This window comes from Trematomus bernacchii, unplaced genomic scaffold, assembly GCF_902827165.1.
Source record: "Trematomus bernacchii unplaced genomic scaffold, fTreBer1.1, whole genome shotgun sequence".
NCBI classification, from domain to species: Eukaryota; Metazoa; Chordata; class Actinopteri; order Perciformes; family Nototheniidae; genus Trematomus; species Trematomus bernacchii.
Genome location: NW_022987564.1, coordinates 5,854,882 through 5,882,857, shown reverse-complemented (window position 1 = coordinate 5,882,857; position 27,976 = coordinate 5,854,882). Strand labels below are relative to the sequence as shown.

The window sequence follows — 27,976 nt, the reverse complement described above, 5'->3', positions numbered from 1 at the left end:
TTTTATCTCGGGAGAAACCCAAAGTGCAAAGTACAGTAGGTGAAAGTTACATTCACATACTGCGCATGCGCACACAAACTGCTGTCAACAGACATGGCGCTGCGTGAAGGAGCTCTCCGTTTAAACCTGCTACTCAACAGCCGTACTTTCTACAAATTCAACTCCTCTGTTGGTGTCCGGTCGTTGTCGGGAAATGTGTCATCTACACCTGTAACATCCAGTGCCCCAGAGATCGCGAGTGACCATTTAATCTACACACAAGAGCACTTTGCATTAAAGGAGTCCCTCAGAAAGGTAACACATGACTGCTAACAACATAGCATCCTTCGGCGTTACAATGAAAACAAGGCTAGGTTTAGCTTTGGTAACAAGGTGACAGGTGGATATTGTAGTACCCAAGTGTGTTGTTAGAAAGCATGAGTGTTATTCTGCTTAAAGTAGCTGTATGACGCAGACAAGGGCATTATAATGGAAGTGGGTGAGAGGTCACTTTGTTAGCTTGTTATATAGGTACCCTTCATTGAACTGTGGTGGTGTCTGCAGAAGCTGATTGTATTATGGCTTCACTAATAACAAGTTAAACATACGTTTGTACGTTGCTAACACTGTTGGAAAGCTGTCTTCATCCTCAAATGACTGCACAGACATACATGTTTTTTGTTGTTGCACAGACTCAGTGTTTTCATGACCCATACATACTACACTCCCACATATCCTACCTGGGTAATGTCATCTGCTCTGGCACTGAGATTATTTTAAGCTTTGGTTACATTAGTCAGTTAAAGTTGAGATTTCCTAACATATGGTGTCATGGCAGCAGTAATTGTGTGATAGGGCTGGATGCACAAACTATGTTGAATGAGTGGGTACTTGTAAATGTCTATAACTATGTAAATGTATCCTGTAAATATAATATATGATGTCCTTTATTGTTTTATGTTTCATGTGGAACCTATATGCTGCAGGTCTCCCTTGAAAAAGAGATCTATGATCTCAATGGGACCAATCTGGTTAAATAAAGGTTTGAAATGAAATGAAATGAAATGAAGATGAAGTAGTTGTGGTCAAGCCTGACCACATAGGAGTTTCCCGGAACAATTTTAAAATGAATACTGCAACACGTTTTTTTAGATATGTTTTGTTGCTTTAACATGTGTCTCAGAGACTGATTGATTTGGAGGTCAAAATTAGATGTGTTCTTCCCATAAAACGATATTTATATTAGTATGACAGTAAAGTGCTGATAACGTGTGGGAAATGTTTTGATACCAGAGGATTTGGGGACTATTTGTAGACCTAAATAAATATTGACGTGGCTTGACAACTAAGTGGGCCATGACATTCAGATTGAATCTCCTATCAAGCCAGTAGTCAATGTGATTTAACCAAAGCAGATCTGATGTTTGGACTTTTTGGACACTGAATAGTATGTTGCATCTCCCTTAAATAGAAACTGCACATGTGTTATTCTTCTTCCGGCCATTGACTTTGTCGGATTAGAAAATATTCAGTTTAAAAACTGATTTGTGTAATTTGGGAATTAAGTGAGTCCCACTTTCTGTTTTACAGCACACACTGCAATGATATAATAATTTTTATTTTCCCATGAAATTGCTTGATGAAACCCTGAAATATTCTGGTCATTAAAAGTGTAAAATGGCTGTTTAATTTAAATGTGTTAAAACGTATTTGCTACTTTTGTCTCAAAATCCTAGAATAGAAGGCATATGGATTATTTCTTTAGTGTTTACTCTGATGTCTCCAGTAGTATGTCATGCTTTTGTTAGTGACTCAAGCAGCAATCTATTCTCTATTTGCTTGAGAAAAAATTGGTTTCAAAAACATTTAAAACACTAGCTAGGCGAAGGTCTTACTCATGTTTTCTGTTTCCCAGCTTCTTCCACTTAAACTCAGTGTGCCTCTTCTTTTTCTGCTATATTAGTTACTGATTTGTGACATGCAGAGCTTTTATCTTTGAAAAGCTAAATATCAGAAGCTGCAAATTACAGTTGTAAAATATCAAAGCAAGGATTAGTAATCAGCATGACTCATTTGGGATACATATTACTAGACAGAATTTGGAGACATAGACTGCAGAAATAACAAGTGTCTAATTTAAGGCAGGGAGCGAAGATGTTGCGGTAAATGGGGGGAAGCTTGTTGTGTGACTAAACCTTCAAAAGGATGCTTGGAGGTTGAAAATAAACGAGCACTGGGAATAATGGGAAGCATGAAAATGTGAAAAGGAAATGCAGAACAATATGTTGGCAGTGCAGGAAAGGGAACTTGAGGCAGCGCGGTTTATTAAAAGAATTCACTGTAGAATAGTGTGTGTTTATAGATGCTATACAAATGGGGTTATAGGAAATCCTTTAGTGACTGTCCTTGCAAGGTCAGATGTTCATCGTGCCAATGTTTCCACTACCAATCTTCTGTTAATGGGTGGGGAGGACGTAGGGCCACATACAATGTTGTTACATTGGCTATGTGTGTGTGTGTGTTTGTGTGTGTGTGGCATGATGCTCATTTATAGATTAGACTAACAACTTCCCATAGTAAGAAATTAGTCAGGCTTCCAGACTCCCATATATACAAACCAGCCAAACAATTGATGTGTGTGTGTGAGAGAGTGTGTGGGATCAGCTTCTGACATTAATGAGGACATGGAGTTTTCCTGAACACTTATAGGAAGAGCATCCTCACATGCGGCCTCCCATGGTTTCAGACTTCCCAAACACACACTAAAAGCTATTCTAGGCTGAACACTGTTGGCAGGTGGGCTGTATTTCTTTACTTTGTTTATGTTGTGTGCTACTTGCAACAAATTACCTTTTTATGTTTCTATCCTTTACAATTGGCTTGTGAATAATATAACTTTCTTCTTGCCTGAATACTTTTGACTTTCCTGCAAAAAATACCAATATATGACTTAAATCATGCAGCCTTATTCATTCATATTTAGATTTCAAATAGTTTACTCTTGGTTAAAATATATCAGGATATAGTGATTTTGAGGCCTAGCTGTTCACTGCTTTCTGGTGGTTTAACCTTTCGATAGATTATGGCTTTGGTAGTTTATTTTCATCTTGCTTGTGAGTGACTTCATTACCAGTATTTCATCTATGCTATAAACCCACTAACTGGACACACTCTTTAATGAACTGATTTGATACATTATAAGTTTGATTCCTGCTTTATGAGTATAGTTTCTTCTACATTCACACGTATTGTGATCCATCCTACAGACTGACTGACTTGGCGTCTGAATCTGTCTTTTGCTGATCAATTGAAAGATTTACTTGAAAATAAATGTAAGAACATGTACTTCACATTTAATAAATCATTCAGTAGATCTAGAACTTGGCAGCCCTGTTAACAATTTGCAACATTGCCTCATATGTCAAAAAAAATATATATATATAATACAACCAGAGAAATCTCTGAGAGCTGCTACTCACCTACTGTACAGTGTAGAATGTCACATTTTCCGAACCTACAGTAATTGACAAAATGTCTTGATAATATCATATATGGTCCTAGCTCTAACACATAGTGTATTAAGTACTACAAAATCTATATATATGTATAAAAGAAAACCCATTTTAACGCAATGGTTAGGGTTGGTTGAGAGAAGCCCAGTCTTTATGTATTGTGCCAGTCTGGACATTTTGTAAGACCTGATGATCTTGACCCTGTCCTTGACGGTGTGATGATGTGAAATTGTTCTGGTATGCAACACAAATAGTCCACAATAGAGATGTGGACATACTCCCTAATGACCTTTTGGTTTCCCTTTCCAGCAGCTTCTCATTCCTCCCTTTTCCTCACATGATTCGACCTTTGAAACCGGATGAGTTTATTGCAGGTTAAAGGGGACCAGTATATATATTTTTTAAAGCTGTATCTTGTGTTGGACGTTAATTTAGCTGATTTATACAGATTTAAAAAAGCTAGTTCCTGTCATCTGTTTTGAGCAGTGAAAACATGATGTCCATGTTTTCTGTCAGCCACTGTGTTTTCTTTGGCTGTCCGACTGGTTGTGTGTTTTGGAAAGACAAAATGAGTGTGCATCACTTTTGCAATCCTGGAAAAAACCTGTTAATTCTTCTTCAGCACTTTGTTTTTTTTAGTTTGAATGGCAAAACACAGGTCTTATCCTCATTGCTGGTCGTGCTTTCACTCTCAGACAGAAATTGAATCTAAACTGCATGAAAGAATAATCAAATAGCTTTTATATTTCACAATCCACTATATTTCAAATGGTTAATTAAACTCCTTTCATTGGCCAACGCTTGGAGCTGATGTTTCCTATTTCCATTAGCTACCTATTTTGATTTAATCACTACTTTTCATTGGCTTTACCCTCCATTTAGAGCATATTGTACTGAGCAGAGAAACACATTGTGGAGCAGATTATAATGGGAAACCAGGGTCCATTCAAATAGTTTATGCATTGAAGTAAATAAAACCAATAAAAAAGCAGTTGTTTATATAATTCTGGCACACAAGTGCAAATCCATTTGTTGGAGGACATTTTATTTTTAGTTGGAGAAGCAGACAAGGCAGGTCACAGCTCATATATTTCATTTTCTAATTTATTTGGTTATAATAGCAGGTAAAGCACAAAATACCAACATTATTTTTGCAGAAACGGTTGTTGACGTCCCGTGCACTAAAACTTCCTGTTGTCAAAGCCTGCTGTTTAAGGTTGAATTGTTATAAGAATTGGCAAGAAAATACAACATGAACTTTAATCCACACTATAGATCCACTGCCTATCCTGTGTGAGTTCCAGTAGAAATAGCACCGTATGAGTGTCTCAATAGATTCATAAGCGCTTCTCCAGCTGTGGGCCACTTCCAGGTGCTCGAAATGAGTCACAACACTCAGTCCAATGTCATGCTGCAAACCTGCGATTCACTCCCTGTGGATCTTTTGGGCATGACTCACCTAACCAGTCACTAGCGAGAAACACTGATAAAGCAATTCAATTTGGCATAGAGACAAAAGAGGCTCTCACTGTTCAAGATTATTATGTAAAATTCTGTGACGAGATTACCAGAATCTATTTGTTCTTCACATATGAAGTCATTATTTTTTAAATTAGTACTGAATAAAATTTGCGAAAAGCTGGTTCATTTAGAGATATATAAGTTATCAAATTCAGATTAATGACATTCACCTCCTATAGAGAGAAAATCATTCATTAACCACAACTGCACACATATTTTCTTTGTTCCCCTCTTAACGTATATAATGAAGTCGCCTTTCATTTCCAGGCGGCTGCCTATGCCAGTGGCTGAATAGATAAAGTGGCTGCTAACCCAGAAGGAATGTCATTAGTGTGGTTTCAGTACTGAACTTTATTTTTGCATTATGGTCTGAATATTACTTTAGAGGTTTTTTCTCTCCTGCCAAGAATAAAAATGCCGGAGGAAACAGATCATTAAAAAATTGGCTTTTGAATGGCTGAATGCAAAGCTGTCAGCACAATACCAACAACTTCAGTCATCTCCATCAGTGTCAGCTCTTAAAAACCAATCATCCCCAAAACCCTCAGTGTAATTTGCAATGCAAGTTGTTTTGGACAACTTGGGTTACCATCATTTTTTACTGGATTCTGTTGTGCTTTAGTTTTTAGTGCTATTTTTCCACTCCCAAATGCATAGATTGGGATTAAGGCCAAACCCCTGCCATTGTTTTCTCAGCCTGCAGCTGTCATATTGTGTGTCACAAGCCAAGCCTTGGTTCAGTAGGGGACTGATAACATGCATATGAAGAAAATAGCATGCCTTGCTTGTCATTATAACAGATTTCCCATGTATTACAATTTTCCATCCTGCTCTCTATTCATTGATATATAAAACCTTTCAACGCTGTCTGCTGAAGATAGATTACATAGATTTAAGTAGAGATGTGCACTGCACAGCAGGAAACTCATGTATGTATAACAGTCATTGTGTGTGTGTTCACTCATAATGGGTATCTGCTTGGTGGTATTTATGTGACCGGAGATAAAATAGCCGGGCTGTCATTCCTTGTCGTACAAAGAGGGTAAAAAAAAAAAAAGAAGTCAAGGAAATATGTGCATTTTGGCATGGTAAAAATGCACAAATATGCGTGGTTATGCTTCAAATTCACCATGATAAACAAACAAAGAGCATGCACACACTATCAGAAACATACAGTAACATATCTGTACCTTATTGTGTTTGTGTTCTAGATCATTGACCAGGAGATCAACCCCCACGTGGAGCAGTGGGAAGCAGAAGGCATATTTCCAGCCCATAAAGTCTTTAAGATCTTAGGAAGTGCTGGCTTTCTCGGGGTCAACAAACCAGTTGGTAAGAGTGTATTTTATTAAACATTCATTTTCATACACAGAACGTTTGGGTGACGCAGTTGCTTGTTGATTAGAGTCCAAGATAAAGTTCACCACTTCTGTTCTTGGGGATTTTTGCATGACGTTGAGTTAGTATAAGATAAGATAAGATAAGATAAGATGGTACTTTATTGATCCCAATAGAAATAAACAAGAAAGAAAGAAAAGAAAAGAAAATAGAAGATATACATGTTGAATTTGACAAGATATTATATATACAAATATATATATACATAAATATATAACATGGAATATTAATATTAAATATAAAATATTGAACAGATTATATATGTGTAAAATGTACACAGACACATGTATGTTTGGATTCCTGTGTCTTTCTCAGGTCTGTAATTGACTTACTGTGCCTCCTGGGATAAAATCCAACTACTCCACTTGAATCATAAAAAAAGGAATTCAGGATTAGCTAAATGCGAGTGGTTTTTGTAATAAACATTAAGAAAGATTTCTGAAAAATTATAACGGTTTCATTAATTTAGTGAGTGTTTTTGGGTGGCATTATCTGTAGCAGAGTGATTAGGGAAAAGATCGGTTTGATAAAGAGACCCAGAAGCCTTTTTATGTCAGTGAAGAAGATAATAATCCTGTGGGGAAACGATTAGCTTTTTTATGCTAACCCTTTTATTGAGAAGTTAAGAGAATAAAACAGAGATGTTTGGCATGCGTTTGCAACATGTCTATCCATGGCTCTGGAAGTGTTTAAGGGGCATTTTCTGGCTCAGACCTTGAGTCTATTTGTACTCTAGGGCATTTTAGATTGTAATCCATTCAAATATGACAACAGATTGATAACCTGTGCCTCAGTCCACATGATATATGTTGTTGGGCCGTGCTGTTTCTGTTGCCACTGCAAAAACTCCCATGATAAATCAGTAACATATCTTAAGACCTTGCCTTTAAGGATTTCATTTTTTAATCCAAGAACACATGAATAAAAGTCACTCAGAAACATAATTTCAGTTGTGGTTAGAATAGTTCTGTGGGGATAGGTGAATCAAAGAGTGACCATCTCCGCTTCAAGGAGCATGTGGCATTACTTTCTCACAGCGGTAGTCGCTTCCCATTCATTTTCCCTTTGTTTCTCAGCCATACATTACAGTCGCTCGGCTTTAGAAATGTTCCCACTGTGTTGATGGGTGCGGGTGTCACAGCAACATCCCACAACAGCTGTCTGCTATATTATATATCCCATTTCCAGATGTGTACCCAGCTGTGTCACTGCTGGGGTAAGAGACGGAGCGGAATAAGTTCTGCAAAGTTAAGGACCACAAAATAGTTGTGTGTGAAATCATTCTGAATACATAAAGGGATTTTTATGGCTAATGTTTGACAATCAACTGCAGAGATTTATAGTTTAAAGTAATTTCATATTCCCTTATTATTTCCCGCTGTAATAGATGTATTTATCTCGCTAACTTTTCCACTTCTAATCTTTGTCTTGTGTTTTGTTGTGCTACAGTATAATAACTGTTCTTCCATTGGATGCTGAGAAAAACAAAATGTGTGAACAATAATGTTGAGCACTGAGCTCGGTGAGGAGGATTGCACCACAGGCCTGTAGGTCAAAGAAAAGGAATTAAAATGTGCTGAGTAGACGAAAGATAAGCATTAGTTGGCAGGATTAGAGATGAGATGCAGCTCAGAGGAAGACACTCTGCATTATCAGGTGGATTACCTGAGGTAAATGTGTCAAAACAAATGTCTGGCTTGCAATGTTTCCGTATGCATTTACCTCTCACACTTGCACTACAGTGAATAGCCACTGATTCTCGTCTTTACTACTAAAAATGGAAAAGCCTTCCAAATAATGACAATAAAGGCAAAATATTACAGTATTCATAAAGACTGAGCTCAGTTACCACACTATTTAATCTGGCATCTATTGATCATCCTGCCACATTTGGCTTGATATCTGAAATAATTTTAGGAGTTAAGTTGCCATGGTATTATATGTCTTTGGGAAAGTGTGCAGTGTACAACTAGACGTCCCTTTGCTGCGGTGCTGACTAATGGAGCAGACTCTTAAAGAATTCTGCTCTGAGTTAATTGATTTGGAGGCTCGATTTACAGGAATGGGGATTTAGGAGTCTGGCCAATGGAGAAATGATTAATCAGGTGGAATGTGAGAATAACTCAACACCAAATACAATCCAAACAATCTCCTACAAACAAAGTTTATTTTTTAAATGAAACATGCAACATGTGGTGAACTTTCATTATGTACTTAAAATATATAAAAAGGTTTTTGGAGAAGACATATGGCACCCTTAATCGGACCAAAACCTTCTTCTTACTTGTCCTTTATTTTTATTCTCAAAACAGTGCAAATGTTCGCACCTTTGCTATCGCTGTGACAAATCTGTCCACAGACAGATATATAAACACCTGGCAAAGCAACTTTTGTGGTGGTCTCTGCTACAGAAGGTGTCTCCAAGACAACATTTTGTAGATGACACACACTCAGACCCTCAGGGTAAAAACAATATGAAGGCATGACTTGTTAGACAGACTGGTTGGCAGAAGAATACAACCCGGTTATCCCAGTTAATTCTCAGTGATCCTCTGTGGGCATGGATGACTTAAAATACTGGGAAAACAGCACTATCAGTGGACCTAATGGATTCAGGCCAAGCAACAAAGTTAACACTCCTGTTTACAGCTTTGGACATATCCAGCACGTCCCTTTATTTAATCCCCTGACATGAACACTCAACACATAGTTTTCACTTGTTCCATGTACAAGGAAAGGCACTATTAACATACTGTACAAACCCGAGAACAGGAAGTTTTCCTAAGGCAGCCACGTTGAGGGAGAAGACAGAGATGACCCCTGGCTCCCTGCCTGTTTTCCTCTGCTCTGAGAGAAGTATCCGCTGCTCACACCATGGCAATGGCCTCTTGTCTCCTGCCTGACAGATATACCCTGGCAGCCTGCATATTTTTTCCTTTAACATATTTTTGCTACTAATATTTTGAAAAATAACCTGTTGGAGAGTTGTGTGTCAAGGCTGTTGCCCTTTCTCACGATTACTACTTCTATGCATGATAGTTACTTTTCAGATGTTATAGTATAGCACACTGTGTTAGTGATGCATGCATTCATGGGTTGACTAATAGTGTAATTACACCTATGTCTATTGTAGTAATTATACAGAATTATCATGGATCTAAGCTAACGGCAGCGATTCATCGGCAATCTCCCATGTTGTCATCCCCCATTTACCATCACTTGTGTCCCTGAGCAAATACGTTGGAAAACAGTGTTTACTCGACATATGCAGTGTCTGCATCTTTAAATGTTCTCATCTCAATCCTTCAATATGAGCTTCATATGGAGCTCCACCCGATGAGAACCTAGCTGAGGAACATCTGGTGTTCAGTAGAAACACATGTGTAAAGGTTTGACATTTGTGACAGAATCGTGTTTGTTTTTCTCCTGCTTGCTTGTTCAATCAGACAGCCTGCTGTTTTGCTTAAAGTGGGATAAACCTGGGTGCTTCCCTTAGTCCACATTATCCACCGCAGGGTTTCCAGCGCTCGGAGACTTATCGCTGCACAGCTGCACCTACTTCCTCTTATTTTAGACTCCCCTACTCCCTTGTTTTTGCTGGTCCCACTAATATATGTCCCTCTCTCCCTGTCCCCATTTATTGTGCTCTCTTTCTTCCCCTCCCTGTGTCTCTCTGACAGTCTGCCAGACGGCTTTCCGTTATTCGATAACTAGCCTGACAGGTGATATTAAACCACTATGCTGGAGTGCAGGCCTCCATGTGGTAAACTCGCTGATAGTTATTCATTGTCAGTCAGTTTTAGTATCCATCATCCAGTAACTGGCATACTGTATTTAGTCAAGGAAAAACCAGGACATTGACGACCCCTTCACAAATGTCTTGTTACTTTCGGCTGACTTGGCGTTATCATGAGGAGATTTGTCCTAGATGAATAACTGTCAGATTACATTTACAATTGCTAGTCACATTTTTTTCACTGCAAACAGACTTCAATTTTGTATTGTTTTTGTTTTGAAAGGATCTGAATGTGTGTGTGTTCGACACTAATGACTTCAAGAGAAACGCAGAATAAAAGCGAGCACATTAGCTAGCTAAGTTCCACTAGTAGCAGACAGAAAATTGGCTTTTAGCACTAAGTATATTGGTATTAAAAAAACACCCTATTCATTTCACAATAGATGCTCCGACTGATGATGAAAGGAAAATAGATGGCTCTATGAGGATAACTGACAGAAAGTGGTGTTTTAAACATAGTTTATAGTGCACTGTTCAACTCCATTAAGGCCCTGTGGTCTTTGCAAATGCCTCTACTGCCAGAATAAAAGAAATGGACATCAATTTAGATATTTTTTTCAGTAGATGGGTTGTTTAAGAGAACAAAAGTGTGTTATACTAAGCCAAAGAGATGAGATGACTGTGATCCACCGTGCTGCTGATCTCTCTGCAGTGCTTTTTACACGTAATTACAGAAAGCGCAATTAATGATAACATCCTGTAATTAATTTGAGTGCATGCTCCGGTGCCAACGGTTCAGAATATGGGTTTGACAGAAACATGTTAGGCAGCGAGGTTATTACAGAGATAACGGGTAAGATGGTTTTTTCAAGGCTAGTTTAAGAGGACAATTAAGTGATGGGCTATTTATGTCCAAACAAACATTTCTAAGCTGTTCTTCACATTTGTAAAGGTCCACTTCTCTTTTCAAATGAACATAAGTATGGAACACAATTTTCCACACAACAGCATCGATCTGTCTTTGAATGAGTGTGTGTTTTGTCCCGTGCAGAGTATGGAGGCTTGGGTCTGGACTACAGCTACAGTGTGGCAGTTGCAGAGGAGCTGGGCCACATCCGCTGCGGAGGCATCCCCATGGCGATCGGGGTGCAGACTGACATGACCACTCCTGCACTGGCCAGGTACCTTCCCATAAACAAGGAAATGTGATTTTTTATGAATCTGCTGATATGGGTCTTACTGTACTGTAGGTGAGCAAAATTCCCATTAGTTTGGGTTAGAGACACGTCACTGTACATTTAGCTTTACTTATCTCCCTCCACCTCTGCATTTTTCTTATCAGAAGGACAACTAATGAGTGACTCAGGCCACAGTACATTCTTTAAAAAGTCTCCCTACATGGACATCTTTTATAATGAGGCTATAAAAAGCTAGCATGAATTGCTATCCCTCACTGATTAGCACATAGAATGTATGACATGGATTACCCTGCAGTTATTACCTTGTGTTTGAAGCTGGAGTTTTTCAAATCAAACCAATGTCTTAGCAATAAAGGAAGCATCACTACTTCAGACATTTTCATTATTTGTTCCAGCTTTGCAGACATATCTATCTCATTCTTTCACCCCTCAGCTTTTCTTAGCTTGTGTTGATTTGGTGCATTTATATTGCTCTATCATTGACAACAATTACTTTAAAGGCTGCACTCTTTAGAAAGCAGTGAATTGCACTGAAGGCACTTAAAGTCATGAAGCAAGAATCTATGTTATAGTGCTACAAATCCTATAACCAAATCCACATCCATATTATTTTTACTGGTTATATGGACTCCTGCTTAATTGAATACACACATTTCTACAAGGATTTCTCAATTGTAAATATAATTATGACCAAATGTATTTTGTCCAGGCCCTATTTAACTGGGCATCATGTGTCTTAGTGGTTATATCAAAGTTAAACTCCCTTGAGTGTATTGTTATTTGTATATTTGGTAATTGTTTGTCTCACGCATGTAGGGCCTTAGCTTGTGATATTGTTCTGCTTCTAAACAGCTGCTGGTGACACAAGACAGACTTCAGTTGAACAGACTGTATGAGTCTCCGGAGTTTAATTAGGGGATCCACACTAGCTTGCAACGAGGTCTCAGTGCTAAGAGAGCCGCAGACAAAAAGAATACCATTTGAGCTTCAGGATAAGACTCCCTCCTTTGTCCCACTGGAAATGTAATTGCCTCAAAGATGGCAGTGCTGTTTGCACACAATCTACTGCTCTACAGTACAAAAAAAGTTTCACATAACTTTTAATAGACAGTAGCCTGACAATGAAGTCTGTAGAAAGTACTGTACAGTAATGTCAGAAAACGTAGGAAGTACTGTATTGTTAGTTGATTAAATAGTTATTTATTAATGTGTCTTTGCAGGTTTGGCTCAGCTGTGCTAAAGCAAGAGTTTCTCCTTCCCTCCATCATGGGGGACCAAGTGGCGTGCCTCGGAGTCAGTGAAGTCGGAGCCGGCTCTGATGTCTCAAGTATGTCTCTCCTTCATTATCCTCTTGTCATCTATCACATAATTTCCTTTTTAGCTTCTGAAGGAGCATTTTAAATGAGCTCAGGCTGCGGAAATGATGGAGGAGCCAGAAATCAGCAATCAATCTGGCACTAATGTTCTCTCAGGGGACAAGGGTCCCATGCTGTACATTCTGTATGCCAAACTTCATAACTTTATGAATTGTTTTATTAGTATGTATTATGATTCACACTTAGACTTAACACCAGCTTTAAACTTTAGACTGGTGTGTCTTTTCTGATCCTAAATGTGGTTTTATTTCTTAGATTATTCATCCGTTTCATTTAACCTTATGTCCTTCCACTCATCTTCCCAATTTCCCTCTCTCCTTCCATTTACACGCTGCACCACACATCGATTCAGGTATCATGACCAAGGCAGTGAGAAAAGGCGATGAATATGTGATCAACGGGGGAAAGATGTGGACCACCAACGGTACCCAGGCTGACTGGATATGTCTGCTTGCCAACACCAGTGACGGCCCCCCACACAGGAACAAGTCCCTCATCTGTGTGCCCATGAACCTGCCAGGTAGGGGTCTGTTTGCTATGTGTGTGTTTTCCATTCAAAGCAGAAGGCCTTTCACATTCATCCTTTGTGATTCAAGTAGATTTAAAAACAGCCCTCAAATTGAAGTGTTTGTCCGTCCTACTAAAACACATTATATTCCCACATTTTACCACAAAATCCCTCTCTTCAGAAGGTCCTTATCCGGTCTATGGATAGCATTTGTTATTATAAGTGTGCCTGTTTCCTGTCCTCCCCTCTGTAGGAGTACAAATCGCTCGCAAAATTGAGAAACTCGGCATGTGGTCATCGGATACGGCTGAAGTGTTCTTCGATGACGTTCACGTGCCCTGCAAGAACATCATTGGCCAGGAAGGCATGGGCTTCACCTATCAGATGCTTCAGTTCCAGGAAGAGAGGCTTTGGGCAGTGGCCAATAGTGAGTGAGCCCTTCTTACAGCTAATCTCTCACTACCCCAAGCAATATCCAGTAATCAGACTTCATTTTGTCCTACTTTTTCCCTTCATACTTCACTCTCCCCTGTTTTTTTACTAAGTCTCATCCACCCCACACAGATCGAGCAGTAGATTGGACAGATTATAATGCTGGATCATTTCCGTTTCCAAGAATTTGGGAGTTTTAGTCACTTAATATAAGCCATTCATCTTCTGTAGCAAAGCAGATGTTTGCTTTTGTTATTGGTTAGCAAACATGCATCAATATTTTCTTGGGAACAACTTGTAAGAAACGATTTCTGAGAAGGGAAAGTTGACATGCTTCTATTAAATCTGAGGCGTCTTGCCTGTCAAACGTTTGTGTATTATATCATAAATCAGAGACACAAATGAGAAGCAAGCACAGACATGCATGCAGTTCAAGTGGCAGCAGCATTAGTAGTAATTCTCTATCTCTCTATCTTTACACCTCCAGTCTTGACCATGATGGAGAACGTCATCCAGGAGACCATCCAGTACACGAGGCAGAGGAAGATATTCAAGCGGCCGGTCCTCCACAACCAGTCGGTTCACTTCAGGTTGGCCGAGCTGCAGACTGAGGTGGAGCTGCTGCGCGCTCTTCTGCACAGCGCTACAGGTGGGCTCACTTTACATACAGACATGTGAACTATAATGATAGCTTGGTAGTGTTTGCTGCAGCAGCTGAATGACCTTTTGTCCCTCTCTATTCTTAAGGCACATACATCAATATAGTATTATATACTGTACATATATATAGTTTTCAAATATGTGTGTTTCTGACTTGTATTAGTGTTGATGTTGTTGTTTTAAAGGTCTCCTATTATACTCTTTTTCATCAATATATTATATTTCTCAAATATATACAAAACATGTCTCTGAAGTGTTTGGCTCCAAACACCAAACAGATCATTGCAGCATCCCATAATCCCCTCTGTTTCAGCCCTGTTTCAAAAGTGCTGATTCTCTGTCTGTTACTTTAGATGAAAATAAGGAGCCACTCCCCACGCCCCTCTGAGAGATATTTGGTTAAAAATAACACAATGGTGCTCTAGGAGGAGATTCAGGTGATAAGGTGGGGGGGGTGTTACCTTGGTTGGTTATTGGCTAATGGTTACACAAGCCAAAAAACCTTTATGACATCATAAAGTGGCCAAAATCACAAAAAGTGAGCGAATCTCGAGGGGACACATGTTAATGTATAAAAGACATGAAAAAGTGGATTTTGCATAATAGGTGACCTTTAGCATCTGTCTCTTCTTTACATGCATAATTACACCTTTGGCTATGTTTGCCTTTATTTTGAAAATGTGCTTAAAACATACACCTTGTCTAAATTAGGTTTCCTTTTAACATAATGAGGTAGCTACACTTATTTCAAATCCAGATATTGCATATCCAACAGACTTGCTTAGATGTGCAGTATTTTAAGAAAATCCTTCCAAATAAATGCATGTCGCTGTCCTTGTGGCACTCAATACATTAGAAGACTCGGTATGAAAGGCCACGGTTCACTCTGCAATGCAAGAATAATGAGAATGCCAAACCAGCCTTGAGTTTGTAATTTGTAATACAATGCAGTAGGTTGGGTTAGAAGATAAAGGGAACAGTGCTGGCTGGAGAGTGATGTGCTAGCTTAGTAGTGATAAGGTAACAGTAAACAACAATATGGCTGGCTGGCTGTAGACAGAACAGTGATTACTTGGCATCAAAATTGCTTGCTGCTATATTTCTGAAACAACAAGAATTTCCTGGATAAGTTGCCCGAACTGGTGAATTTTACTCTGCTTTGTAAAGAAGATATTTTTCAGGCATGTTTCACAGGCATCAAGAGCTATTCTAATTGAATCTTCCCTGTGTAATACCATTATTTATGTGTTGATGCATTAATCTCTTAGCATACATTTCAAACTTTAAAAAAAAAGGTAAGTGTTGTTATGGAGCAAATGTTGAGTGTTTTGCTTAAGGATACTTGTAGACAGGAGGAGCTCAAGGTATCAAACGATTAATGGCTCTTACACACTGCAGTTGTTTTTGGGTGTACTGGCATAACTTCAAAACCCACCTGCAAAAACTGGCTCATACCCACTTGTTTCAAAATACATCGCTAGTGCTTTAGAATACGAGGGTGCATCTGGCGGGCGTGTGTTCAAGGTCTTGTGATTTTCTCGTCGTGTTTGTAACCACTTCATTGGTGGCCAGCTTTGAGTGAATTCTAGCTCATCCGATTTGCTTGCCCAGAAACAGATGAAAGCTTGCATCTGTTTGGCACAGGTAGATAAACACACATTTCAACAGGAAATAAACAGCTCACACATGTTTTCTCTGGAGGGTACGTAGAGAAATAATAGAGGCACTGATCAGCCACCGGTGAAACTGAACATCATTTGTTTACGGTCTTTGTTTTCCTCCCGACATTCTTTATAATGCCTTTATACCCGCCTTCTCAATACATATTTTCTTTATTTCTTTGCAGCATTGTACATTAAAGGCAATGACGTCACCAAGCTGGCATCCATGGCCAAGTTAAAGGGGGGCCGCCTGGCCAGGGAGGTGGGCGACAGCTGCCTCCAGTTTTGGGGAGGAATGGGCTTCACCAGTGACGTGCTGGTCAGCAGATTTTACAGGTGAGTCTAGTAATGTTCACTGATCTGGTTTTGAAAATGAGTTTCCTGTGTTTTCCATCACAGTGATTTATAGCATTTACCACAATTCAATTATTTTTACCCTTGTGTTGCATTTTTCATCTCATCCAAGAAAACAAACTGCAAAAAACCATGACATAGCAGCACCAGTCACTAACACCCGTTGCTAGCCAACTATGGTTATATTTGGCTGCCAAGTATGCTTTTTTAGAGGGTATAATGTTTCCATGGTAAGAGCAACCTCACCAGTTGGCAGGAGCTAGATAAAGCTTGTGGTCCATGTATTTTTTTAAGAAAAGTTAAACCAGATGGTGAGAATCAGATTGAGTGATGGCTTCTACATAAACATAGCATGTAATCAAGTAATAATAATCTTTGAAAGCACACAATTAGGCTCAGTCTCCTGCTGTGCACTGTTGGACTTCGAGTATCCTCATTTTTTATACATTGTTCAATCAAGTAACACTGTGTTTAACTCAGATTATTTTAAACCTTATGTTATGCTGTGCTGACATCTACTGATGGGGCAAATAATGCAGCTGAACAAGGGGTTCAGGATGTACGACCGTGAAAAACCTGATTGAAGCCATTGTTCATGTGAATTAAATGTAATTTAAAGGGGACCTATCATGCAAAATGCACTTTTGTAGGTCTTTTATACATGAATATGTGTCCCCGGTGTTCCAGGGAACTCACCAAGTGTCAGAAAACACAACCCTCTCTATTTTCCTCCATACCCAAATCTCTAAAAAAGGGGCTGCAACGGATCTGATACAGACTGATCCAGATTTGAACACTTCTATGACGTCACAGAAGTGGCGCTACGGCTATTGGGCCAACTCTCCACCTATCAGGGGAATGTGGGATTGGGCCACGGCTCGAAAGCGCTGGAGACGCTGTAGTACATATGCCAGGCCTGTAAGTGGCGCTGTAGTCTGCCACAAAAGCAGCGAAGAAGACTTCCCGCCCATAGTTACCATGGTTACCCTTCTGTTTATTCTCCGCTGTGGCTTTTTTTCTCCCTCCCCGAGGCAAGCGTTTGCTCACGCTGCTGTAATTCCATGCAATCCCTCCCCGTCGAGGCAAGCACTGTAATTCTCTCCGGTTAGTCCACCAGCAGATGACAAACACCCACCTCTCCGCCTCTTCCAAGGAACGAGGGGACCGTGCGGCAGAGTTTCAGTTTCAGTTTCTTTCGCCGGTCAAGATGTCCGTTAAAGTTGAAATCTTCCGGACAAAATTAGAAAAGTGCCGGTCAAAGGTCGTCTTTGTTATTTATTGAGCTTTAAAACAAATGAATAACGACTCTATAGGCCTATAACAATAAATAATAATAATACTAAAATATAAATAATAAAACCATAGACTGTATATATAAATAAAACACAGAGGACGGAGATCTTTTTTTCTCCCCCTCTTGACTTGATCAGAGCACGGCTACCCTCTCCTGCAGGGGGGCGTGGTCAGCTGCAGCTCACAGAGATCAGCCCCGTAGACAGCAAACAGCACATAGAGCGCAATGAGGCATGGCTAAAATGCATGATCTGTTTGGTATTTTGAAAACAGAAACGTATAAATATACCTTATATAGGTATGGCCCTACAATATATCATTTAAATATAGCATGATAGGTGTCCTTTAAGTTAGAAAGGAAACTCCTTTTTTTATTTTTTTAGACATTTTTGATAAACATTATCACATTTTGGTTAACAAAACAAATGACTTCTAAATACATAATGAGTGTGTGCTGTGTATTAGAGTGTTTTGTACATGGAGCTTACTTCAACATTTGTCCTCATTCACAATGTATTTTAAGGTAGTCTCCTCAATCTACCACATATTTCTCAGTCCTGTTCTTCGAACTTTAAAAGAAATGCGTTTGTAGGATGCCACGTTTGCCAACTTTGTGATCCATCCCTGAAAGTATGGCTCCTTCTCTCAGTATACTTTTCTTTTCCACAATTATACTGGTCTGAATGAAGTCCATGGCTCCACAGTGAGATGTCATTTGTGGATCACAAGAATGACAGAAGGACCAACAGAGCTCAAAGTTGGTTGTGGAAAATGTCTTTCATATGTTCATGAAGCTTTTAGACGATAGTTTTGAGTCATGGGAAAATTCAAGAGGAGTCAGTGTTGTGTCTGACTGTTTGTATATCTCTGGTCCTTTCTACAGAGATTCTAGGTTGATGTCGATTGGTGGAGGCGCTGATGAGGTTATGCTGGGAATCATCTGCAAGTACATGGGCACACTTCCCAAGAACTGATGCAATCACCACCTACTGTACTGCTGATATTGTGCTAATCACTTACAATGAACTGCTTAACACAAATCACCCAAGTGCAGTATGTTAAGATGCTTGACTTATGTAAGCATGTTAGTTTTGCATTTTGCCTTTGATTGTTTTGACTGAACTGTATGTAGTTCAAAAGACTTACACATTTAAACACACAGAATAATGAAGCTCCTGTTTTGTTTTCATGAACATATAAATGTGAACTTCCTAATTGTATTGCTATGTAATGAGTCAGTTAAAGGTAGGGTAGGTAATTTTGGAGAAACCAGCTCAAGTGCGCTAGAATTTGAAAATACACACGAACGCGCACATGACCAATGAGGGCACGAGATAAGTCTGTGCAGATGGAAGGCTGACAGGCAGGTAGGCCATCCAGTTATTTTAGCCGGGCCGGCTAAAATTATTGGTCGTGCTTTGTCCAGTACTACGGCTTCCACAGATGACATTTTGTTATGGATTTTTTGTCAAAGCACTTAAGATATTCATTGCTATCGGGATGTTAAGAGCATTCCATGGAATATAACAAAAAGTGTATCTCGAGCCGGTTTCTCAAACTTACCTACCCAACCTTTAAAAGACTATATCTATTTTTATAGAATAGGCGAAGAAAAATAATGTGCTAGAACTTAATAATAAATATCCCAAGAAATAATATGCCTTTTTTTTGTGTGTCAACGACAAATTTATAAAAATAATAAAAGAACCAGTTCAATTTTGTATGTTTTCGGCAGATTTTCTCAGTATGTAAATCGCACACTGACACTGTTCAATTCATCTCATAAAATGTGTTTATTTACATTAAAAATATTTTACAATAAACAATGAAGAACAATACTATCTATTTATGTATGGATGCCAAATGTTGTACTTTATCCATTCATTCTTAAAAGCAAAAAGACTAGATTATTGGCTTTGAGTGGCATTCTATAACTTAATGACAGATTTACCATTTGATCATGTTTACCATACAATGTGTTAATGACTGCATTAAGGTTATTGACACAGGAGTATCAGTTGTAAACTGGCTGATAAAGTACACCAATTGCGCATACTTCAGATACCACATACCTACTTCACGTGGTCCATTATTTAGACCGTGGTTTATTTGTAAGGATTCAAATCATACAGCATCAGAAGGACTTTATCGAAGACTACATTTGGGATTTTTAAATACTCAGATACATGGGCACATGTGTAGCTGAGGAAAAAAATCCCTGCCTGTTCTCATCAGCATTATGTTGGTTTGATCCATCAGCATGGCACAGGCTGGGGATGAAGATGAGGAGTTAAGAAGTTCAACTGGGTCCTCCTATCACCTCAGCTTGATGAACCAGTACAGGACGAAGAAGACGAAGAAGCAGAAGAGCAGCATGTAGCACAGCAGCTTGGTCTGACTGCCTCTGGACAGCTGCTTGACTCGGCCGATGGTGGCACCCAGCAGGCCGCCCGTCGAGTCAAAGTCTGAGTCCTAGTGTGGGAAAGAGGGATATAGAGAGTTTAAAGTCCAGGCCAGCAGCAAACAAACATAGTGTAACACGCATACCCTAGATTACTCCAGTGACTGTTGGAGCAGTATGGCACTATTCACCCAACAGTATAAAATGGTTAAAATAACCTCTCTCTCCATCAGCAGAAACATTTAAATTATACTTCCAGATAATCTATGAATAAAACAATCAAATTATAGCATGCCATTCATAATACATTGTGTTAGTTCTTATTTTGTGGCCAATACTTCTGTACATAAGAATTTAATCCTGGACTTTTAATTGTAAAATGTGTTGTTTACATTGTAGTATGTTAACCTTTACTTATTAATCTGAATAGCTCTTCCACCAGTTATATACTCGTATGCAGTGTTTTAACATTGTTCAGGAAGAGAAAGAACAGAAAGTAAAACTCACCATTTCATCCAACATTTTATTCTGGTATTTGACTTCTGTCCCAATGTCGATGGTAAGCTGTAAATATCAAGCAACAATAAATATGAATCATATGCACAGTAGCTAATGTAGTTACAGTTTGGTAATGAAAGTATTAAGTCTCAACATAAATATATTCAAGACAAAAACAATAATAATAGTGAAAAAAGAAACTATATATATAAGAGTAAACTATAGACATGTTAAATACAATAAGATGAGCTAAAAACAAAATGTACCTTTATCATAGTGGACAACACAGATCATGTGCAGTATATTCTGCTAAACCAAATATAAATATAACTACATTTAGTTACTTACACTTTTCAAAGCGTGGACTTTAGACCTCAATCCCTCCTGTAGATGTTCATTTTCCTCTTCATACACACTGTAGCCACTTGCTACATAACTCCCAGGGCCTCCTTCACCTGAAAGAAACGATAATTAATACACAATCGGTTGGCTATGTTGTCCTTACTGTAAATTAGCCCTGTAACGTTTCACAACAATATCAACAACATTAGCTAACGTGAGCTAGCTGTTTGCTAACTAGCCAGCAAGCTACCTATTAGCTTTAAATTAAACATGTCCGTCTGTCTCTTACCTGCACCAGCGCGTCTCATCTTGAACGACTGACGGTAACACTGTCCGGTGGTTTATGTAACGTGTACGTAAACAAATGTAGACCGAATAGGCTAGAAATGACAGCTAACGGTAATCAAGTAAATATGGTGAGTTAGTGCATAGCAAACGCCACGACATCATACGGTGGCCGAGGAGGACAATCCCTGTGTGACGAAACCGCATAATTCATGTTTTGCAAAAAAGATTGACAGCCTGCCCTACATGCAAAGTAAGAACACTGCTTGGTATTTTCAAATGTAATTATTGTTTTAACACACTGATTGAAATAATAAGTCATACAAATAAGATGAGTTAATTTGTGTAGAGGCTATTTTCACGTTGAAATCATAGTTGAAATAACAACAGAAAATAGCATGTGAGGATACAAACTTATTAAAGCCAAATTACACTTAGCAGCAGACTCACTCTGTTGACTCTGCCTCATATGCATGCTGTAACATCAATAGATCCACATGTATATACATTATTACATTTAAGTTAATTATTATGTGTCAACAGTAAACACTGCATAATCTTATATCCAAATAATGTGACTGCTGTCATGCTTTCTTTCAGTCTCATGGTGATGTTATTTGAGTATTATCAAACAATTCACAATCTCTGTGATATAATATACAATATCTGTTACGGGAGCAAAATAATAATAGATATTTCTAAAAAATATCACACGTTTTTTGTTCCTGTTTTCTCAATAAATAAGTAACCAATGATTTCCTCATATTGAGCTAAGAATACTATATCCACATTTAATACAGAATGTAATCATGTAATTGTTTGATGATGCTTCTATTGTCTTATATATATACAGATAATAATGTACAAGTTACTTCTTCTTCACACCAAAAACTCCATGGTCCAATGCTTGATTTCCATATAAAAGAAAACAAATATCAAGGCAAAGTGCTGAAAAGAAAACAACACATTTTCTCATTTTTAAAACACTGGTCCCAAAGAGACAAACAGAAATGGGTTAATCTCCCTTTGCTAGGAGCAACCATGGACTGTATATATGGGGAGCAACATATTATTATATGGAGAAAATTGCTAAGATGTTGCTTTTAGACAAAGACAGATTGTTCGCTTTGAACATTTTGAAATGTTACCATCATAAAATGGAGACAAATATCCTTTGTGGATTTAATAACGGGGCTTACTGACACATCCGTCTGAGCTGTAGGATAGAAAAGAGTTTCTCAATATTTCCAAAATCCTAGAGGTGCTATTTAGCAGTGATTATCTTTCTTATCCCCTCATTCATCATCCCTCACCTCACCTTGCCTTGTGCCAATATTGCAGGAGACAGCTAATATGATATTGGAGATTACAATGACTTTCATAATGTTAATTTATTCCAGTTCAATATCTTATAAATAAATACAACTTTAAGCTTCTATCTACCATAGTGCATTTCAATGCCCTATCACTCATCTTTTTATGTATCACCCAAAGGCTTTGCTGCATGCATGACCTTGACAAGCGTGTCCAAGAAACAGAGGATATTGATTGAACTGTGTGTGCATCTCATTCAATGTGGATCTGAGAGGATTGGATTTGTCAGATGGGTCTTTAGAGTGGGGAAAGGTGTTTGGACGGTTGGAAACTGTTCTTAATCTTCATTGAAACTCTGTGGATCCATAGCACTCGTGTTGCAATGATCCACACACACACACACACACACACACACACACACACACACACACACACACACACACACACACACACACACACACACACACACACACACACACACACACACACACACACACACACACACACACCCTGTAATTATGTTGTGATGTCCTTTTTGTTTTCTGTTTGTTTTTATATGTGTAACTCAATGTACCGCAGGTCTCCCTTGTAAAAGAGATCGTTGATCTCAATGGGATTTTTAACCTGGATAAATAAAGGCTACAAACAAACACACACACACACACACACACACACACACACACACACACACACGGACACACTTTGGCCTGAATGTACACAGATGCACACATGACTTAGCAGTCCTGTGTGCACACGGTAAGCTGTGTGTAACAGCTTTTATACGAAATGTATACTATGTACATATTCTACCTTAAGTGTTTTGAAATTATGTTTTAAATGTCTGCAGCAGATTTGAATCATATGGGTTCAATAAAATAGTTTTCTGCAATGAGTACAAATGTAAAGAAAGTTAAGCTATACAGTGTTGGGGAAATATTTTCCAAGGTCCATAACTTTGACCGAGTTTATCAGTTCATACTGTCCTGACAGAGCAGACGCACCTGTAACCTTGGCTGCTGTGCTCTCAGTGTTTTGTCTCCCTGTTCCTGCCTGTTGGCGTCAGCTGATAGAGGTGTTATGATTCTATCTTGTTATGCACAATGTTGATTATTCTCTCTGAACTAGCTAAATACATGGGTCTGGGGTAGAGTTCTTCAGAATTGACGTGGCAACTCTCCCGTGAAGTCAGAACCTCTGGCTCGTGACTTGTGATGTGAATTTTCCGGCCGAAACTCGTAATAAACCATCAGTGTTTGACATCAAAGCTCCAGCTCTACCCCGTGTCTCCTTCCTGAGTCGGTGACTCCCACTGCATTGCTACACAGAAGTTTTCCCCCACATACAGTATATCAGTTTATCAGACTTATAATTTGGCAAAAGTTTCTCAGAGACAATACTTGTTATGTCATCGATATCATAATCAAAAATACACTTTTTCTCGAACAGAGTAAATTAGAGGATTAATACCTCTTGTATATAGTTAATATGAGGCATAACTTTCCTAAATCCCTTTGGGGAAATTCAATTTGTCACTAGGTTGTTAATTTACAGACACAGGCACAAGGCCCACTGACATGTAATTGTTTTGTCGACATGTTAACCGTGTTTAGGTGCCTACAATCAGTAAGGGTAATCTCGCTCTAAGAAACCAAATCAAGGGTTGGATTTCTCTCTCTCCCTAAAACTGTAGTTCCCATACCGGGAGTCGAACCCGGGCCGCCTGGGTGAAAACCAGGAATCCTAACCGCTAGACCATATGGGACCTAAGGAACCACCACTATCTTACAAACAAGACTTCAAACAGGGGCAACTGGCTAACCTGGTTCTTTCCAAAGGTAAAACAAGCTACTGGCTGTATTGACAACTTGTATCTTGTTTGTTTGATCTGTACAAACACTGTGGAGAATCAAGCCTGAAATGGGCCTGAACATTTCTTGTCTGGAAACAATTTTCAGCCAACCTAAAGGCCCCTGCAAAGGAATCCAGGAAACTATATGAATGTCTTTTATTTTGCTAAATACTTTATTTTGTGTTGTTATACTTTCTGTTTAGCACTTGCGCTATAAGGTGCTGCTTTGCAAATTGTGTTATATTTAGACAGAGCTGGGCTAACTGTATATCCCTGTATCTAGTCTTTAAGCTAAGCAAAGCTAAGATAAGCTTGAAACCTAGTCCAGTTATATATTCATCATACATGAAGAGTGGTATCAATCTTATTATCTTACTCTGCAATCAGCAATCATTTATAAATATTATCAAGTAAGAAAATAAATGGCAGAAAAGATTGATGAGGGATTTATGCATTGGCTACTCTGCTCATACATTTATGGATTTCTTTTCTTCCAATACATGATCTATGATGGCTCAAGATCAAAGGGATACTCCCCAGTCAGTTAAGTATGCTACCATTTGGCAAGAGGGGCTATAATTAGCTGAAAATGAGAAATGCTCATAGGCTATCTTTGTACCACACCTCTCACTGGATACTGCTGATGCTTAACAGTATCTGGCTTGCCTTAATTAGCATAATTTATCCAGAGAAAGGAGCAATGGATGAGTCAGATGACGGAGGAGTCGCAGTGTAGAGGGAAACATGCTGGAGGATAGATCAAGAGGATGCTATTGTGCTTCCTACAATTAGTCTCAGGAGAAAGGATTTTGATTCCCACACTTAACATTGCTTTGAACTGCAGTTAAAAGAATTCTAGCAGGCCATTAGCCATGCTCAGAAATGATTTGGATCCTGAATAGATGGTTGCGTTGTTCAGAATGAGCCTAAATCTGCATTCATTAGCAAATGAGTTTTAATGAGGTTAGAACCAAACTGGGTGAGTTGGGAGACAGTGAGATAACTGTGAATGAGAGGATGGAGGCTAAAATGAAAGACAAGCAGCAAACTACATAAAACGCCTGGAGCCCCAAGTATTTAATTATTAGATAAATTACCTAAACTCTGTTAGATATTGTGATATGAAATTTCATGATCCATTTTTTCATTTAATGTATTTTTTCATAAAACCTTTATTTCCAGTGTTTTTCAATCTCACCTTTCAGGTGGGTTTGTTACTGCCCGCCCCTTCACTTCTCAGCCAATCACCTGCGTCCTCAGCAGGCCAACGACCTCCCTACGAGCCAGGCAGATCCTTTTGGCAACAACAACCAAAGTAGGAGTCTGCATGTTTTGTTTTGCACTGAGTTTTGTGTTTTCCTTAAACAATTTAGAATTGCAACACCAAAGAGGTAACATCATTATAACAAGCTAACTTAGTTTTCATGATAATCTGTTTTGTGTTCCCCGATATATTGGAAAGGCCCATTGACATGTAATTGTTTTGTTGAGATGTTTAAGCGCGTTTAGGTGTCGACAAATCAGTTAAGGTAATCTTGCTCCAAGAAACCAAATCAGTGTTGGATTCATACTCTCTCTCTCCCTAAAACTGTAGTTCCCATACCGGGAGTCGAACCCGGGCCGCCTGGGTGAAAACCAGGAATCCTAACCGCTAGACCATATGGGACCTGAGGAACCACCACTATCTTATCAACCAGCTTTCAAACAGGGGCAACTGGCTAACCTGGTTCTGTCCAAAGGTCAAACAACCCTCTGGCTGTATTGACAACTTGTATCTTGTTTGTTCTGTACAAACACTGTGGAAAATCAAACCTTTGATTATACTCAAAGCCTCAAAGTTTGAGGCTTTGAGTATAAGGACAGAGACAACACCACATGGCTCTAAACCAAGGGAAGCTATCCAAACTCCAGATCACTAGCATGACTTTCCTGAGCTCTGAAAGGCTGGTGGTGTCTACTGGGAAATTATGGAGGAATCTGTGTAGATTCTCTGTAGACGTAAAGCACATTATGTTCAATATTCTGCAGCATCATAAATGCCATACTTAATTTTCCACATGAAAAGAAAAGCTTAAGGAGAAGCTGTCTTAAAACAGAGCAGCATCTGCCGTCACGCCTATAAGAACATAAGAAAGCCCTCTGTCAAACCTTGTCTAAATACGTTCTCTGATGAACAGATGCAGATATGTATGTCTTTATAGGGATTCAATGTGTATTTCTTTAGGTTTCCTATTCCCCCATGTATTGCCATCTCGCATTATGTTGTGTAATTCTAAATCATCAATGGCTTTTGCAGGAATGGCTACCAACCATTTCTGCAAATGAAGATCATGGCAGGGACGTTCCTTTCTCAAATGCATCTATTTAATAGCTCACATTTGAGCTTCATGGCTTTTCCGTGCGGCTGAATTCCTTTAGGGGATCCCCCGTCACTCCTAATGACCAAGACTATTACTCAAAGTGAAATAAATTGTCACACCGTTGGATCCATGGGATTATTCACCTCTCTTATCCGTGTGTGTGTGTGTGTGTGTGTGTGTGTGTGTGTGTGTGTGTGTGTGTGTGTGTGTGTGTGTGTGTGTGTGTGTGTGTGTGTGTGTGTGTGTGTGTGTGTGTGTGTGTGTGTGTGTGTGAGCACCCTGACAACCCCGCCCTCGAATCCTGTGGAAATGGTGCAAAATTGCCCATTTACAAATACTGATCATATGAGCTTCATGTCTTGTTCACATTGAGCTTTTTATTCATGTGCTGACACTTACACGGATTCCCTTGAAAAAGGAGATGCAACAGCATTTACAAATAAAATTAAATATTAATTATTTTAAGCGTTGCTAACCCTGCTGGGAACTGTATTTAAGTGGCTTTGTTTTCATTCCTATTATGATATTGGCTACAGATGCCTTTTTATAAAATGTCGTTTAAAGTGAATCTGATTGCAGAACATTAATGTCCTCTAATCTGAGCCTTTATGTAACGTGATCTGACTCTCAGGCTTGGCCGTTTATCCTGTCACTCTCTTTCAGACATGCACACACGCACATACACACACCTCTAATAGTCAATCTTCTCTTCTCTATCTGCACTTAATGCAGAGCGTATATATTATCAGCGTGCTTTGGGAGCAAAGATAAAGATATGTGAGCTGTGTGTTTACAATGATGTTGGCCATTGCTTTTGCTATGGTTCACTATGGAATGAAACCATGAGACCATATATGGAAAATACATTCATATTTTTTCGTCCCATTATCAAAGTTGATAGACTGAAAATTCTGCAGTTTGAACACTTATTCAAACTAAATTGCTTAAACATTTGATAAGCCTATTTTCTTAAGTGATTTAACGTTTGCTTGGTCACCTACTGCCCTCAACGAACAAGGATACTTTGCAGGACACGCTCTCCTGTCCATTAGCTACACAGATGCATTGAGACTCAAGGCCACTGCAGGCTGTTAAGCTCAACACATGATGTAACAGGATGTAAGTGATTCTACAGCTGGTGGAAATTATCTTGCATTTATTATATGAAATACCTTGCATCATTTGCAGCACAGATCTTAAAAGTAAGAGGGCAAGTTTAACACAGGCACTTTAAAATCCCTTTATAAGTATTTATTTTTGATTAATTTATAAATACAAAGGGAATTAAAGCTGCAAGC

At 38.9% G+C, this 27,976-nt stretch overlaps 2 protein-coding genes and 2 non-coding genes across 4 annotated transcripts; 1 reads left to right on the top strand and 3 right to left on the bottom strand.

Annotated features, from left to right (window-relative positions):
• Positions 1–78: 78 nt before the first annotated feature.
• Positions 79–18,942, top strand: zgc:85777 (uncharacterized protein LOC405871 homolog). The gene is made up of 9 exons (XM_034124930.1): positions 79–294; positions 6,224–6,344; positions 11,198–11,327; positions 12,566–12,672; positions 13,074–13,241; positions 13,483–13,656; positions 14,149–14,310; positions 16,168–16,318; positions 18,513–18,942. The coding sequence occupies exons 1-9, from the start codon at positions 94–96 to the stop codon at positions 18,601–18,603; spliced, it is 1,305 nt and encodes a 434-aa protein (XP_033980821.1). The 5' UTR covers positions 79–93; the 3' UTR covers positions 18,604–18,942.
• A 461-nt stretch (positions 18,943–19,403) lies between these two features.
• On the bottom strand, positions 19,404–21,340 carry bet1 (Bet1 golgi vesicular membrane trafficking protein). The gene is made up of 4 exons (XM_034124931.1): positions 21,160–21,340; positions 20,877–20,983; positions 20,538–20,594; positions 19,404–20,101 (listed from the first exon to the last, which is right to left on the bottom strand). Exons 1-4 carry the CDS (start codon positions 21,176–21,178, stop codon positions 19,946–19,948), a joined length of 339 nt encoding a protein of 112 aa, XP_033980822.1. The 5' UTR covers positions 21,179–21,340; the 3' UTR covers positions 19,404–19,945.
• Positions 21,341–24,159: 2,819 nt separating this feature from the next.
• Positions 24,160–24,231, bottom strand: trnae-uuc. The gene has a single exon. It is a non-coding gene; the product is annotated as a tRNA-Glu (tRNA).
• A 1,681-nt stretch (positions 24,232–25,912) lies between these two features.
• trnae-uuc lies at positions 25,913–25,984 on the bottom strand. The gene has a single exon. It is a non-coding gene; the product is annotated as a tRNA-Glu (tRNA).
• Positions 25,985–27,976: the final 1,992 nt, after the last annotated feature.

Bases quoted from the DNA above. Each gene is read 5' to 3' on its own strand.
- zgc:85777 (XM_034124930.1), top strand. From the start codon at position 94: ATGGCGCTGCGTGAAGGAGCTCTCCGTTTAAACCTGCTACTCAACAGC. The intron at 12,673-13,073 runs GTATGTCTCTCC...ACATCGATTCAG, and splicing joins AGCCGGCTCTGATGTCTCAA to GTATCATGACCAAGGCAGTG. The intron at 13,657-14,148 runs GTGAGTGAGCCC...TTACACCTCCAG, and splicing joins GCTTTGGGCAGTGGCCAATA to TCTTGACCATGATGGAGAAC.
- bet1 (XM_034124931.1), bottom strand. The intron at 20,595-20,876 runs GTAAGTAACTAA...TGATATTTACAG, and splicing joins AAGTCCACGCTTTGAAAAGT to CTTACCATCGACATTGGGAC. The intron at 20,102-20,537 runs GTGAGTTTTACT...TTCCCACACTAG, and splicing joins ATAAAATGTTGGATGAAATG to GACTCAGACTTTGACTCGAC.